The sequence below is a fragment of the Falco rusticolus genome, chromosome 8, assembly GCF_015220075.1.
Source record: "Falco rusticolus isolate bFalRus1 chromosome 8, bFalRus1.pri, whole genome shotgun sequence".
Taxonomy (NCBI): domain Eukaryota; kingdom Metazoa; phylum Chordata; class Aves; order Falconiformes; family Falconidae; genus Falco; species Falco rusticolus.
The window spans coordinates 50530589-50546895 of NC_051194.1; the positions used below are offsets into that span (position 1 = coordinate 50530589).

The 16307-nt window shown below is 38.1% G+C and overlaps 1 protein-coding gene across 1 annotated transcript in view; it reads left to right on the forward strand.

Moving 5' to 3' along the window:
- Positions 1-16307, forward strand: part of PARD3B (par-3 family cell polarity regulator beta) — a 413185-nt gene that overhangs the window by 228455 nt on the left and 168423 nt on the right. Inside the window, exon 16 of the mRNA XM_037397959.1 lies at positions 9427-9471. Within this exon, the coding sequence (XP_037253856.1) occupies positions 9427-9471 (45 nt within the window). The remainder of the gene's footprint in view (positions 1-9426; positions 9472-16307) is intronic.

Sequence of the window (16307 nt, forward strand, 5' to 3'; positions counted from 1 at the left end):
GGAACTGTGCAGCAGATTTGGTAACAAAGGGGAGGTGTCCCCTATCTGAAAAGTATATAACTGCTGGGACTTCTTTTGCCAGTAGTCATGGGATGCTGTCCCCTTACAGCTTTTCTGAGTAGTACTTTACTGAGTTCTGTCAGTCACTTCCAAAGTAAATCCAATATGATGAACAGAAAAATCGCAGAACTGGAGTCCAGGAGGGGAGCTCTGAGACCTTAAAAATGCACCTGAGATGTAGTTTGTTTCTTTTTAACCTGAGTTGCCTCTGAATCAAGTGTCTCTGCACATCTGGGTAGACATAACCAGCCTTGCAGGTTACAAGGTCCAGAAATCCACATGGGTGTCTCTAGACCAGAATAATGTCATAAACTCTAAGTAGACGACAGAATTGGCATAGTACAGGACATAAATGTGAAATCTACTGCTATTCACTTATGAAACATTCTTTTTCACCTTGAAACATGTATAATGCATCCATTGCCTAATTATAAGATTACAAAGGCACAGATTACATGGTGGCATCACCGTCAGAAGGCTCATCAAAGGTAGATAACAGAAAATTTTAAAACACGAGAGCCCCAAGAATCCAGATTTTGATTGTGAACTGTATGAAAAAGTAGTAAATTCATTAAATTAGGGAGCTAATGAAATTGTTTAGTGAAGGTCTTTCTGGCTTTGAGCATTGATGTATACACAAGAAGCAAATCTGTTAAGACTAGTCTATAATTACATAGATTCACAACGGAAACTCATTTAACGTTGATGTTTATCTTTTCAGTTTTATATATATTTAGGCCCAGAAACCTTTTGAGTGCTTACTCTGTTTTCCAGTCATATCTATTTGCAAAATAATAATTATTATAATTATAAATTAGCATCCTCAGTGAATAATATTAGGAAATCAGGATGGGTGATCAAAAAGCGTTCAGTACTGCTAACGTTGCATCAGTTTGTCATTGTCAGTCTCCAAAGCAAATCCTGCAATGAAAGGAACTTGGCGCATGCAGCAAAATGTGTAGGTTACTTGCTTATAGAGCAGATATGGTTTAGTTTGTTGACTCTCAGTGCATTTTTGTGGTGTTGATTGGACAGATGGACAGGAGCAAAGGGCATGAACTGCTGCCATCTGATTGTTTAGCTAGGTTTCTCTGCTGTCATGTGTGTGCCATGAGTCATATGAACTGATGCATGTTTTAACTGCTGAATTCACAACTAGCATGAATCCAAAACTAGTGTTGTCTGGAGTTGGTGTATTTGAAGAACTCAAGTTATTTGCAGATGATTTAGTTTTTGCTTGAATCTACTTTAAAAAATAAAAATCAGTGGCATGTTATTGTTGTAGAAATCTAAATAGATGAAAAGGGAAGTATAGCGGTAGTGGTAATTTCATTTTGCAGGCATGAGCAGAACCTTGCCTTCTGTGTACAGATGTTCTTGCACAAAGTGTGTGGAGGTATAGTGACTGGTTCCCCGCTTTAGCATCCATCATTTACACAGTGGTCAAAGACTTCTCAATTTACAGCTTCATTCAGAGTAATAGGGTACAGATTAGTCCCATATCAGGTGTAAGTCCTAATGTTCTTCTCTGTTGCTGTGTTGAGATAATGACAGCGCTTTCTGGATCACTGGTAAAATTCATATCCTGTGACTTGTGGTATATTTGTCTTTGCCTTGTCTACTCTTTATTTTGAACTGCTGGTGATAAAAGAACAGAGCCACCCTTTCTACTGATCTTGGCACCTGACATAACCGCTCAGTTGCATAATTTTTTTTGCTTCGAACTATGGTGTTTGAATATGTTAGCAAATAAAAGATTCTCCTTATACTGTGATTTCAAGAATTTTTACAAGGCCAAAGAAAGTGACTTAGAGTGCATGCTTGTACTGACCAAATTTAGGTGGCATACCCAGCCTGGACTTGTATTTATAGCATTATGTTAAAAATAAGCAAAACAAATTCAAAAATGCTAGAAATAAATGTTGTGTGGTCCCTTCCCACATAAGTGGTACACTTTTTTTGAAACTTAAGGGTAGAGTGAAAATGAAGAAGAAATCAATGTCTTCTATACAAGTCATTGGAAGGATGATTTTCCCTTTAACAACCTTCTATACACATACATTTTTCCATACATTACCACAGTTGTCAGAGAAGAATTTCTATGTAATAATTTATCAGAATCCATTTTCAATAGTGTTGGTTCTTTCTTTTAGCTGTATTAAAAGGTAATTTTTGGAGAACAAATGGCAATATGGATTATTTTTTTAATGTTGTATTGGAAGGTGAAAATAAGCATGGTCCAAGAAAAAAAGAAAGGAAAGAGGGTGTTTTATTATTTATCTCCAACACCCTTACTTTCCATAAATCTTTATGCACAGGAGTGATTTAGGCTACGCATAAATGTACTGTAAAAACTGCAGCCATGGGAATTGTGTTCAAGCACATGAAAGTGTGGCTTGTTTTAACCTGAAGCAACATGAAATTGAATCATGAGTATATATATGAGTATGTAGCAATTTTGTTGTATATAAATTCAGGCAAAGTACTGTGCAGATTTATATTTGAGAATGTTGGTATAATAACCCATGACTGCTATCCCAAGGTGCTGCTCAACCTCTCCTTCCTATCCCCATAAAAATAAAAAACCTGTAGATCTTAACTGATTAAGCTCTACAGCCTGAAGAAATGGAAATGTCCTTTACTTGATTTTAAATGTGAATGCATTATTTGCTAAAACATTATTAGACATACTCGGAGTCCCTTAACCTTGGGGCATATTTGTTAAAGATATTGGCCAACTTACATATTTAGGAATGATTAGCAAATGAATATGCCAGATACAAGGTATGTAGTATTCTGTAAGGAAGCCAATATTGAACTAAATGCTAATTTCTTTGTTAGTGAAGGGATGCATTCAATTACAGTTCACACTTTTAAAACACCTCAAAACCATTGTTTTTCATCCAGAAGGATGTAGAAAATGTAAATCGGGATGCTGCTAGCTATTAGCTAGTTTATGGTTTGATCTGAACCAGATTATTCTTATTCTGAGTGTAATTTTGGATATTTAAATAAATATTTCAAAAAGTAACCAAATGAGGAGCAGGCGGAGCTGAGGGAGGTTACTCTTCAATTTAAACGTTGTTTTGATTCAGATACAATTAAAAGAATAAAGTTTGAGAGGTCGCTAGTGAGAGTTATGCTATTAGTGGGGGAAAAAGTGGTTTGGTATTTTAAAATCATTATTTTGTTATCTATGTTGTATGTATGGAATACATTTGTTGAGTTGGCTTGGGTTGAAACTAGCTTCAGAACTGCATTTTGGAGCCAGTTAAGTTCATTAAGAGCATTAATGAGGAAATGAAGATGATGGCTCAGAATTTTAACAGACTTTTCAATGTTACTGGCTTCTAACAGTAATTTAACAAATGATGTCTTGAAGAGAAAGACTTCCGAAAAACAAAAACATCATGGGTTTAGGAAAAACTGCGTTGCTTAAGGCTGTGATTGTCTTTGGGATCAAGGGTCAGGAGAGATTTTAATATTCTGGTTTATGTCATCAGTCACTTTTTAGTACTGTCAGACTGGATGTGTATTTTCTGAAGCCACTCTGCAGAATAATTTTTTTAGAAATGAACACAATGTAGTTTTCTTAGTTTAAATGAATTTCAAATTTCTGTTTAAGGCCTATAAGTAGAGAATGAAACAAAATCATTTATAAAGTGACAGGGACACTGTGAATTGAATTGAAATAGGACTGCAATTAGGCATATTTTGTATGAAAAGAAAGGCTTTTGACAAGGTCAGTTCCATTACTCAGTTTTACACCAAATCTGCATTGATGCGACTGAGGGGAAGGTGAGCTGTGGCATAAAGGCAGAAGTGGGTAGGAGGGAATATCAACTTTTTGGACTGGTTTTGTACAAATCTTCAAAGATTTCAAGGAAGCTTGGTGTGGAGCCTACAGAGCATCGTATGAGTTGTGGTGGTGATAGAGCTGAGAAGATGGTAACACGTGGTTAAGGTGGTAGTTTCTTATGCTATTTAAGCGTAGGTTTGAAGATAGTTGATCTGTTAATGCACTTAGATTATTAAAGTGTTAGGGGGAGAAAATAGCAATTACATTAATGCATAGCTACTATGAGAAAGTACAGATGATAATGAAGTAACTTTTAAGAACACTTTGTAAGAAATCTGTTCTCTATCAATGTTTTCAACCAGTGAATGACAGATTAGACTAGGAACTTGTGCTTTAACCCTAGGAGTTTGGAAGAAGTGTTAATGACATGGAGGAGATGTGTAGCGGAGGAGTTGGATCAGTTTTAGCCCAGTACATTTTCTCTGGAATAGAGGTGAGAGAGGATTAGAGAAGACAACAAAAGCATAGAAGAAACTGTGATGGCCTCAATTAGCAGTGTAACCTTCAAGAATGAGTAGTTGCACCACTAGAAGAAAGTGAAGAAATTTATATTGTGCTGGCTGGGAAATTGTAAAACAATGTTATTTTCTGTCAGGAGAAAACCTTCCATTTAAAGGTGAGTGTATCCAGTGGACATCATCAACTGTACTGCTGGTTCTTCAACAGCTGGTAGTAGTAGCAGTGAATGCAAGCTTAGGCATATTCATTCTCATGTGCTGACACACAAGATGTATCCCTTGGGCACCTTCTCAGAATACAATCGAACTGAAGTATTCAGTCATTTCTAACAGAATTGTTCTGAAAAATCTTAATTAAAGAAAAGCTTGTACAGGTGAGGAAAAGAACCCAGAATCTTGGTTTGGATGCGATTTGTTCCTGTCTTTGAATGTGCTGAACAGGGCATACCAAATGTTGTGTTAGATGCCATTTTGGAAAAGGTTTACCTCTTTTACTGCATAAGTATAATTTATCCTTGGCCCTCGTGCAAGCTTTTTGCTAGTCTCACTGCTTTTCAGTATTGAAGTGAATAAGAATCTGTCAAGGATTCATAATCCCTCAAGAATGAGTAGCTGGCGGATAACCACATGACCCCAGAACATGGGAGATGGGGCCCTTCTGTGAAATTTCACTGTCAGTAGAGAGGGGAGGAGGAGGAATTACTGAAGGAAAATATTTTAAGACCGTGCAAGTTTACCCTTCCTAATGCACACAGTGCCTGTGGTCTTTGTACGCAGCACTACAGGGCAAGCCTAGAACACCAAGCAGCATTCTCTAAGTGATGGTTGAGAGCCAACACTTGACACAATTTCTCCAAGTGATTTATGCCGCTCCTAGATGGGGGAAAGCTTCACCAGGAAAATAAAAATGGCAGGAGAATTATGTCATTGGCACTATCACTGAGTAAAATTAATTGGTGATGCAGTGCCTTCATTATGATGAAAGGGCTGGGTAAGGATATAGTTCATCAGAAAAAACAGTGACCAATTTGTAGCTTTGCTTTATTTTCATGTCTTTATACCATAGAAACTGATGGACTCTAAAAAGCAGAGAAGCATCATTTGTGTATGTGATGTGGGAATACAGCCCTTGTTAACTGATTGATTTGTACTAAGAAATTTTATATTGGACTTCCTATAAACTAATAAAGGTGTCAGGAGATTTGTTTTCTAGGAAATTCTGTGATGTTTCAGTCTCTTATTATTATTTGTCATAAACTGTAGTTTTAATCTGTGCTGCTTTTCTGAGTGCAGAAGTGCAGCTGGTCTTCAAAGGTACATGTCGGTTGTCCAGCAGAAATACAACTTCTACACATTTAGAAGATTTTGAGTAGCTCTCAGTCAGTGCACAAAACTGTTCCTTCAGAATAGAGGCACTGTGCTGACTAGTATACCCTGAACCTTGTGAATAGTGATTTCTTGTTTGGGGAAAATAACAGAATGATACAGCAATTGAACTGGGCAAGAGGAGGGAAATTGGTTATGACAACTGGCAGCAGCACTGATTTGCGCTTTTCTAAACTGTAGTTGAGAAGTAGTTTGTTGACCTTTAAGTAAACTTGGACTGTGTTTTGATGCAAACATTGAGGCAATACAGAAGGCTTGTTCTGTAGTAAACCACTGAAGATTATGCAATTCAAATAGGATGGGTTCCTTATTATCTTGAGTAGAGCACAGGAACGGCAATCAAAAGGTGATGTGGAAGGGCATGGATGCATTGTTGGGCGGTTGGCTCTTTTTACTGTTTGTTGTGGTTGTTGGCAAAGTTTAACAAAGAAAAGTATGGTTGTTTGCTATCAGCTGGAAAGATTTGTTTTAGTAATATCCCATCTTTCATATTCTGAGGTCTTGCTAGTCCCCCAAATGTCCATGCTTTTATTAAATATCTGTAGAACTTCTGCCACTTTTATTTCAGTAGTTATCGACAATGAACACATATCTGGCTTCTGTGGTAAAAATGTGGCTCCTAAATTATAGATGTCACTTTAAAACAGCTAGCGTGTTTTATTCTGACAAACATTAATAACTTCATGAAGCTAGATTCCGTGGAGTTCCAGGGACATTTCAAAATGTGAAGTATATGTTTGATTTACAAGTTAAGGAGGAGTGTAGTCTTGTTTGTGAATGTATTTAATCCCTTGCATTGATCCTTCCCAGATCTTTGTTTGAGTTTTGTGTTTACAGTCCCCAAATTAGATGGTGTAACTATTTTTTTAAGATGTTTTTTGCATTTAGCAATTTTAGCTCAAGAAGATTTAGTATTTCTAGTGTCTTCATAAAAATAGTTACAGTTGAATTTTTATCATAAATGTTTTCCGGATATATTCCGGTCCAGCACTGTACATTCCCCAGTGTGATCCTCTTGAGCTGAGTTTTTTCATGGTTTGTTGCAATGTGATTACTTTTTCATGTTGCAGTAAAAAATATTTAGAATTTTTTTTTTTTACTTGAGTTTTAAGAGTAGACAGTATTTTTTTCCCTGTTTAAAATCTTTCAGGTGCCTTTCTACAGAGATAGGCCAACACTGGTAGAATCTTTGAAAAGAAATCTCCACTTGGCTTTTGAAAAAAGCAGGAGCTAAGGAAGATAGCCAGAGAAATACTATTTTTGTCATAACTGAATGATTGTATAAATTTTTAACAATATGCAGAGCAGTGTTTTCAAATGGTATTTTGTGGAACGGGACATCTTACACGCTTCCTAAATGAAATCTTCGGTTACAAAGTTTTCAGCTTTGGCATACAAATTATTTATCTCCTGTTGGCCTTTTCCCTTTTTTCTGTCGCCTTCTCCTTCTTCCCAGAGGAAGCAAGGGAAGGAATAGGATTCTTATCCAATGGACTTGTGTATGCCACTCGTGTTCAGTCTAATGAAAGATGGCTAGCCTAGAAGTCACTACCTAAGCATCATAGCCCATGAAATGAGAATTACCCCATGGAAGGGCATACATATTTTGCTCAAACTTTGATAGAAAATTTTGACTTTTGCATTTCCCAGGTTTTGTGTGTGTGTGGTTAAACTCATAATGCTAACCTTGTATTCTGGTGAGATTATTTTTCATTTTCTAATAGTTTTAGTCTTGCTTTTTTCCCTCCAGTATCAAAATCTAATTTTTGTGTGTGAAGCTGGTGTGTAAAGTATGATTAAGTTAAATGGATTTATCCCTTTTAATAATGTAAAACTTAGTTTCAGGCAAACCAAGTCATCAGCATAGTTTAAAAAAAAAAAAAAAAAGCTGTGAACCTTGGTGTCTATTTTTTTAAAGCTCCTATGTAGTGTAGCATAACCTACTCCAAATAATTATCATATATTATAGTGGTTGCCATTAGTGGCTGCTATAATTAAAGTTGCAAATCAGTTTCCATTCTAATCTCTTGTTTTCACACAGTCATAACTTGTCAAAACACTAACCTTTAGGACTAAAGTTTTCCAGAGTTCTTCTGCTTAGAGGTATATTTGTGGAGAGCGGGGAGGAAAAGGAGTTTGAACTATCCATACAGCAGATCATTACCCGGTCATTTTGAACTGTAGGATCAAACTGCATAGCAAGGAGCTAGTTATCTTTTCTAGGGACTAGAAAAACCTAGAAGAAAGGTAAAAGGACAAGGAGAACAGAACTGCCTTGAATTTTCGTTGCACTTCTGATTTTGGCTAGCCCCACTGCTATTTTGTTTTGCAGCGTCTCTGTGTAATGCTGCAAACAGTGTTGAATAGCATCTACATCCCACAACAAAAACTGCACCGTGTCAGTTTTACTGATAATCAGATGACAATCGGATTACAAAGGTGGAAAAGAGATACAATGATCAGCTGTGGATTCATTATTCCAGTTGTCAGTCTCAGTCGTGAATCTGATGCTGGTTTTGGGGGCGAAAAGCTTCCCAAAAGCGAAGTAGGGAGGCAACATAAGAAAATATTTACTGTGAATATTTTCCCAGTAATAGCTCCTAAATGACAATAGCTGCTGCACTGCTCCTTCCTGGGTAGAGAATAGCACGTTCCTGTATCATTGCAGATAACCCTGTATGTAAACTTTTTATGGTGACCGCTATGCAAACCTTATGTAAGTTCCCAGTTACAGTATTTTTGGTATGACTTGACAATTTATTTTATCGTATAAAGAGATCATGGTTTAAGGCATAATATAAGGGACTGCTTGGGCAGGCAGAGTTGAAGGATAAGCTTTCAACCCTAACATTCATTTCCTGTGCTTGTTTTATCATCCCTAACATTACATTAGCACCATTTCTTTGCATAGAGTTCATTTTAAGAAATAGTGATTGGTTCTTCCCCTCAGCCCTCTGGGAGAGTATTTTAATTAGTTTCTTGAGATACATGATAATAAACTGAAGTACAGTTACTGAAGAAATATTACAATTTTTGTTACATTCAGAATTTGCTTTTCCACTACTCTGTCTGCAAACTGTTGCTACTGTAAATATCTTACAAGGAAAGATGTGAAATGCTACAAAGGTACAATTTACAGGTAAAATAAAATAAATCGTAACATAGAAAAAAGCATAAGCCTTCCAAAAAATCAGTTTTCAGGAGACTTCTTTGTCTGTAGAGGGTCCTGTGAGTCAGTGAGATGTCTTGCAGATGGGAAGGTTTCCACATCTGGATTCTTTTTACAGTTGAGGTCTTTGATCTGAAAATGTTACAACTCTCCTATGCCCTGTGATTTGTCTGGCAAGATGAGTTATTTACAAATGCAATTGCTTTTCTGGCAACTCGGTTCTGCGTGTGTAAGTGCTGAGGTCCTGATCTGTAACCCACAAGGACTGCTGGTAGTCCTTTTATTGGTTTCAGTGGGCTTTGATTCAGATATTTGGACTTTGAAGCACCCCAGGTGGATTAGGAAAAAAAAGGCTTTTTACAAACAATTATAATTTAAAGATTTAGGATACTATGTGTCTGAAATAATTTGACAGTGTTTCAAAGGCTTGTGAATTTAAATAAGTTTCTGATCTTTGTGTCTTTTTTTTTTTTTTTTTTTTTTTTCCCCTCCAGTGGCAGATGAAAGCAAAGTTGGTTTGTTGGCCGGACACAAATCGGGTAAGCTGTTTTCCTATTTTGGAGGAAAAATCAGCAACTTGCAAGTAGTATGGGCAGTAAATGAAATCAGCTTACAGAAGCTGCAGTGACTGAAAGAGTTGCAAATTAAGGCATTACTTTGTATGCACTGACTCCAGGTTGTACAGTGATGAATTAGGGATTGTTCTTTGCCAGGCAGTGTATGTAGCTGAGTCATTTGCAGGAAGGGCTGTAACTATTTTTCAGTGTGGGTGTTACACACGGAAGATGATGCCCTTTCAAATAAGGGCAAGTGCAACATATCTTACGGAGTGTGGAGACTTAATATATGTATTGAAAAATATAAATAATTTGTTTTTTCTCCTTACTCTGAGTTTCACTTCTATTACCAGGAATATTGAAGGTAACACTAAAAAAAACCCTCTACAGATTAAAAAAAGAATGTCAGAGCTTTTTCCTTCATTGTGCTTGTGCAGTAGAAATAATTTGTTGTTTCTTAAACTTTTAAGGCTGTAGTAACAAAAAGAAATTAGTCCATACTGCTGTCATTACTGTACCTACTTAATAAGTCCATGAACCATAGCATGGTACTGTACAGCTTGCAGTTCTTATATCAAAAGAACTTTCAAGGAAATGTCTCATAAGACTGTAATTTTTTCACAAGCTGACATAAGAAACCTTAAACTTTCTAGAAGTTTTTGTTATTTGTTACTTGGCATTCTCTTCTGCTATTGGAAAACCCTGAAGTTTTAGGCTACCCCTTTGTAACGTGATTGTACGTTGCCTTTTTCCACTCCTTTGATAGAACTAAAAAGCTGAATTCGTGTAAAGGAAGGTCAGCTATGAGATTCCTGATTGTTTATGGTATTCCTTCTCTGTGCAACTGAGTGTCCTCCTTTAGTTCTCTTGTGTGGATTTTCTTTATCTGAAGACCTTTTCCTGAACTTAGTAGACAAATTCTTTTAAAATTTCTCTGGCATCTTTCCTATGTCTGTGAACTTCTTGGATTCTCTTTCTGAATCAGGGGGTAGTTCATAAGTCTTGTAACATTATCACTCCTGGGGAAAAAAAAAAAACTTTCAACTTTGTGTTTTGGGAATGTGAAAGCTTCAAAGAAATTATCTTGTCAACTTGAAGAAGCTAGGGGTGTTGCTGTTGGGGTTTTTCCTGTGCAGAAGAGTTACTATAAACATTGCAACGTCATGCAGTTTTCCAAAGATCAGTGGAATTCCCAGCTATGGAAGAATGTTGGAGGGAAAACCTGGTGAGATTGTAATTCTTAGGCAATCAGTTGTTATAAGTACAGTAAGCTTTATAATACCACTTTTAGGAGCATTTGATCTTTCTTCTGCACAGTTCTCCGGGTTCTTGAAAACCATGGCTTTGACAAGTTTTCTATCTGAAGACACCTACAAATTTTATATGAAAATGTGGACCCATGCTTATTGAACTTTGGCTTGTTTGCTTTACTTACCCTTCATAGACCTCTTACATGTACTTAAATTCTTTTTACATAGACTAAAATCAGTAGCCAACAGATAAAAAGATCCTACAAGTTGTTTCCTTCCCCCCCCCCCCCCCCTTTCAGAATAAAACGAGCTATGTAACTTCTGAGAAGGTTGGAGTGTAAATGATTTTTCTTGGTTCTGTCCACTGTAAATACTGCTCAGTTACTGTTGAAAAATGTTTCTCCCCTCTCTGTGTTCCATTTCCTAACCCTTCGTAAGGAGACATTTCAACTTTCTCATTGTTCCATTCAAATATTTGTTTTAAAGGTTTGTTCAAGAACATGGTGGTGTTTTTCTCTGGTCCCTTTTTACTGTATGCTTTGTGAAATTATAAATCGTATATGCATTTTGCTGGCATTCAGTCACGTCACAGAACTCTTGTTTTCACATCGTTCATTGTGCTGACTTCCCTATTGGTACCTTTTCTAAGACCACGCTAAGGGGGAGATATTGCAGCTTCTTGCTCTGGGAGCAAAACACCGTTATTTTCTCATTACAGAATGAGTTTCCATCCTATTCTAGACTTCAGGAAATTAAACATATTTCTCTACAGAATTAATTATCACCTACTAACAATCAATGCAATTATCCCTTCTTTCCTTCAACACGACTTGTTCTATGAAATATGTAGTTGAGTAATTCTCTCAGGAAAATCCTTTCTCTTCCTTCTGGGGCAGTGGCTCGTCAAGCAATTTAGTCTCAGATTTTGGTATAGCTACTGTATCCCTCACATATTGCATGTTACTGAGCAGCAGCAGCAGTTAGTAGAGTGTATTCATTTCAAAAAGCGTTATCACAATTCTGCAGAAGACCAAGGCGTTAGAAGGATCTGTAGCTGTAGCCCCATCTGTCTTTTTATATATTGCACCCACAAACAGCAGTTCTTTTTTTGTGTTCCTTAAGAAGTAGATTTTATTTTTAGAAGCATGTCTGGACACATCCTGAGCTTGTAAGCATGTTCAATGGGAAGATGACTGGAGACTTGTTCCTGTATTTCACCCTCTCAGAAATGCATCTGTGAATTCTGGTTTTCGTAGCTGGCCTGGCCTCCATGCTGCCGAATGGAAGACTCCTGCAGTGCTTACAGGTGTTCCGGGTATTGCAAATGTTTTCCACAATACCATTGGCAGAAGCACTGGAGTGCTGTAGTGATGCAGCCTACTTGGCTTTTTCCAGAAAAGGCCAGACTTCAGAGAGTGTGTGTGTGTGTATAAGGCATCTTCTCTGAATCCTCTGAGGAGGATTTTGTTCCCTCTAACCTTCTTGTGTGCTCGGCAATGGTCTGTCCGCATTTCCTAAACTCAAATTTCAACAGTGAGAATGAGGAGCAGCAAGTGGTACCTCTACTGTAAAGCAAGGAAGATCCCTAAAAATTCACAAAGATGAAAAATCAGCAAACTTTAGCTCAGTCTTTTGTGAACTCCTAGCTTTTTTAGAAAAGTGATTCCAGGATAGCTAGGAGGAAACTATTCATAAGGAATGGCAAGACTGTTGTACATCAAATATAACAAGATTTATATCAATTACTAAAATCAAGTACTGAATTCTTTGCAGGTATTTTTATTTTTTCTGATTTTTTTTTTTTTTGTGTTCTGATTTACTGCTTAGAACACTTTTAGTATGTATTGACTGTCTGCTGAGGTCTCTGCTGACACAGCTTTTTCAGATGATGCAGTGCTGGAGAAAAGCTGATGAGTCTTTATGAGCTCTGACATATTAATTAGCAAAATGGGCAAAAAAGCTTTCCTATTTTTATTTTAATGTCACTAGGCTATGCTTTTGGCTGGGGTTGTGTTTCAAGACAGTTTTGAGACAAGATGACTTGAAAATCGTATTTTCTTGCTGGCTGCTGTGTGAGGAACTTGTGACTGGGCTATGGGTTAGTGCTGGCAAGATTGAACGATACAGGGGTGGCTCTGTTAGCAAGCTGAATTTGGATTCCTGCTATGTGGCAAGAGATAGGGTTAGGACCTGAGTAGGAAATGTCCCATTGGGAGAGGCTGAAAGATGCTTCTGGTCAAGTTCTCCCCCTTACTGTTAACTTTGCTGACAGTGTGGGTACTAGGTTACTGTTCAGCCTGTGGGTAGGATTACTGTTTTGGGAAAGAATGCCTGAAGAAGTAGGTGGTACAGCTAGCTCCTGCAAGGTCAGGGGTTTTATGAGGTCTGAGTGCTGACATGTCTCATAGACCTCCAGTCTGTACTGCTTTGTGTATGAGTAACTGAGTTGTGGTTAAACTGGGATTCAGGTTGGGACTGGAAGTAGTTTGGAGTAAAGTAGGGTAAAGGTCTTGGTGTATCTCAGCATCCTTTAATGCCAGGATATATTCTGCATTAAATCAATTTTACTGAGGTTTTGTCAAGGCTAGGATGAGGGTTAAGGTCATGGTTTAGGGCACAGGAGTAGTTGAAAAGTTAGGTTTATTGGTAGATTTTATATGACCCACTGGAATAAGGTATGGAAAGTGTAACAGATTAAGCTTCATTGTTACCTTCAGGAGAGGCTCTCCAGCCTGCTGTGAAAGCTATAGTTGGCATTGGTAGGTGAAATAAGTCTATGACAGGGGTCCTTAAACTATGGGCCGCGGGCCACATACAGCCCCCCAGGGTCCTCAGTCTGGCCCCCAGTATTTACAGATCCCCCCTGCCCCTCCCCCCCGCTGGGGGTTGGGGGGGAAACCAAGCAGCCGCAGATGACTGCCCGCCACTGCATCCGCGGGCCAGCCCCCTGGTCACAAAGTTTGAGGACCCCTGGTGTATGAGATGCTAAGGTTACATCTATACAAGTGTAAGCCAAATGTCCCCTTTGGCTTTAAGGCTGAGCAGCCCAGGATGATCCCCATCCGTGCTCTGAGCCTCTCTTTTAAGATGGCCTAAGATGGTTGCGTCTGGAAGCTGTGCCTAACTCCTGAACCATTTCTAGCAAGTGTTGGTGAGAGCAGAAGAGCTGTTGTAACACTTACGGCGTAGTTGATTACATTCTAGTAAACTCGGGTGTGCCCAGGCACTGCTAAACTTGCAAATGTAAACATAACCTTAGTTTCTTGCAGGGACAAAGTAGGGTGTGGTGCAGGCAGAACCCAGTGTGTTGAATTTTGAGTTTTTCTTTTTAACCGGAGGAATCATGCAAAGGCTGAGCTGTTGGACCACCAGCAAAAGCCAGTGGTTTATGCATGCTTATGTAGCACAAAAGGCTTTCTTTGAATCGAGGATTTTGGGGGTTAATAGGGGTGTTAGGAAGGACTGCAGAAAGCTTAGCAGATGCTGCTAGGCTTGTTTGAGACCAGTGCCATTGTAGCAAGTTTGGCTTCTGTTTTGCTTTTGATCTGCAGGTAACAGTCATGTCAAAGAAGTGTGTAGGGCAATGGTGTTCTCTTCTTGCCAGATCTTGTAACTTTATTAAACAAACTGCTGTAGACATCAATAAAGCTGAGCTTTACAAAGCAGGTATTGTGCTTAGTACTGAGTTCATAAGGATTTATGTAGCAACTAGATCCACGGTAGAAAAGACTCATGTAAATGGCTCAGCAGCCTGGCATATGCAAGAGAAGTGCCTGTCCAAACAAGGACCTTGCCGCTATCTGACTGAAAGCATGTGGCATATAGAATCTGACGCTTGTCTCTGCATCTGTGAGAGGAGAAACAAAGATTTATTTTAGTTCATTTTATTTCTCTTTCATAATAAGAGTGTAATACTTGGCTGCGTCAATCATTCTTGCAAGTGCGAAGAGGAATTGCCTCCTTTGCAGACTGCAGCGTACCTTTGCAATACCAATGTAGCCCAACCTAACCTATCTGTCATGGATTGGGTAATGGAGGCGAGCAAACTGTGGCGGCACTAGAAGCTGTGCTATGTGATTTATTTTTTTTCCCCCCTTCGTTCAGCCAGTGTGGTGCTTGGTGCTGTTTCAGTTTGGCACAAAAACAAATGCAAGTATCTTCCTATGATGCCTCAGTTCACCATATTACCCATAACCTGTGCCTCTTTAAGCTTTGAATTGTTAGGCTATGGGTTAAGTTTGATGCTTTATTGCTGGGAATATTTCTGCAAGATTTTCATTCTTTAACTGTTACCTTCACTTTGGGTTTCTGTGCCTGGATGCTTCCTTTCTTGTGATGGTAGTGCTATGATTATCATCATCATCAACTTTGATTTTGATTCTCCAAGCCAAGGGTTCGTTTGACCATATAGCTCCAAAAAATTGTCATCTGAGAATCTGAATCAATTCATGTAGCTAAGAAACATAAAATAAGATTGCTTTTTCTTGCAAGGTCACTGACAGAGTTAATGTTTTCTTCTAGACTTATGTCTGTCTGGTGAGGTCTAAAGTCAAAGATGTTGTATTCCATCTATGATATTGTTGGAGTTTATAAGGATTTCTAGTCCAAAAGTTAAAATGCTTAGCTTTCATTGAATCTCTGCCTACTCTTAGTTTTCTCTTATCTTCAAACACAGCTTATTTAGTGCAGCTAAGATGGTACATTAATTTACTTAGTATTCTATGCCATTATGGCTTTATTACCCCTTTTAATAGACATTATTTTTTAAAGATTTTTGTTTTGTATTCTTTTTAAATGTGTAACATTTCCGTGTTACAGATCATTCTAACCATCTACATTGGTTAGAGCTGGGGGGGTGGGGGGCTTGTTTAACACTGTGTTGTTGCAAAAGAACTAAAACTATGCTGTGACCAAGTCTGTGGGACAGGACAGCACAATATTGAACTGCTGAGGTGCAGGGGTTTTTGTGTCTTAGTGGTCAAAATCTGCAAGTCTGTAGGAATAAATCTCGAGCCTCCAACTTTCATGAGCTAACCCTTACCGAATTAGTGTTGAGAAAAATGCTCTTCTAATTTCATCTCTTATTTAGAGCATGAAGTATAAAGAACGTTTAGTTGGAAAAACTTTCCTTTTTCTGTTGGAACTTCATGTATTTTAACTTGTCAGAGATGGGAAAGTGTAATGAAACAAGGTGTAAACAAAATTAGAACTCTTGTCAAGTTCTAGTATGTTTTTGAGCAAGAGAAGCTTAAGCTGGATAGTTCCAGATACTGATTATTTTTAAGAGGCTATTAAAAATGTGACTGATACAGTAATATATCCCCCTCCCCGGCATGCGCCCCCACCCCCCATCAAATTGTATGTATTTCTGCATGAGAAGTTTGATTTTATTCGCTGACTCAGGAAAAGGAAGGCTGGACAGTTGTCAGTTCCAGTGCTTCAAACAATTATTCTAAATTAACAGAATTTGCTGTATTGTTGAATCTGAGTGAAAAGCAGTGTGGTCAAAATCTTTTTTGAATGCCAGGCTGGTGGTCTTCATAGTCCCCCTTGCCTGCCAGGCCTATG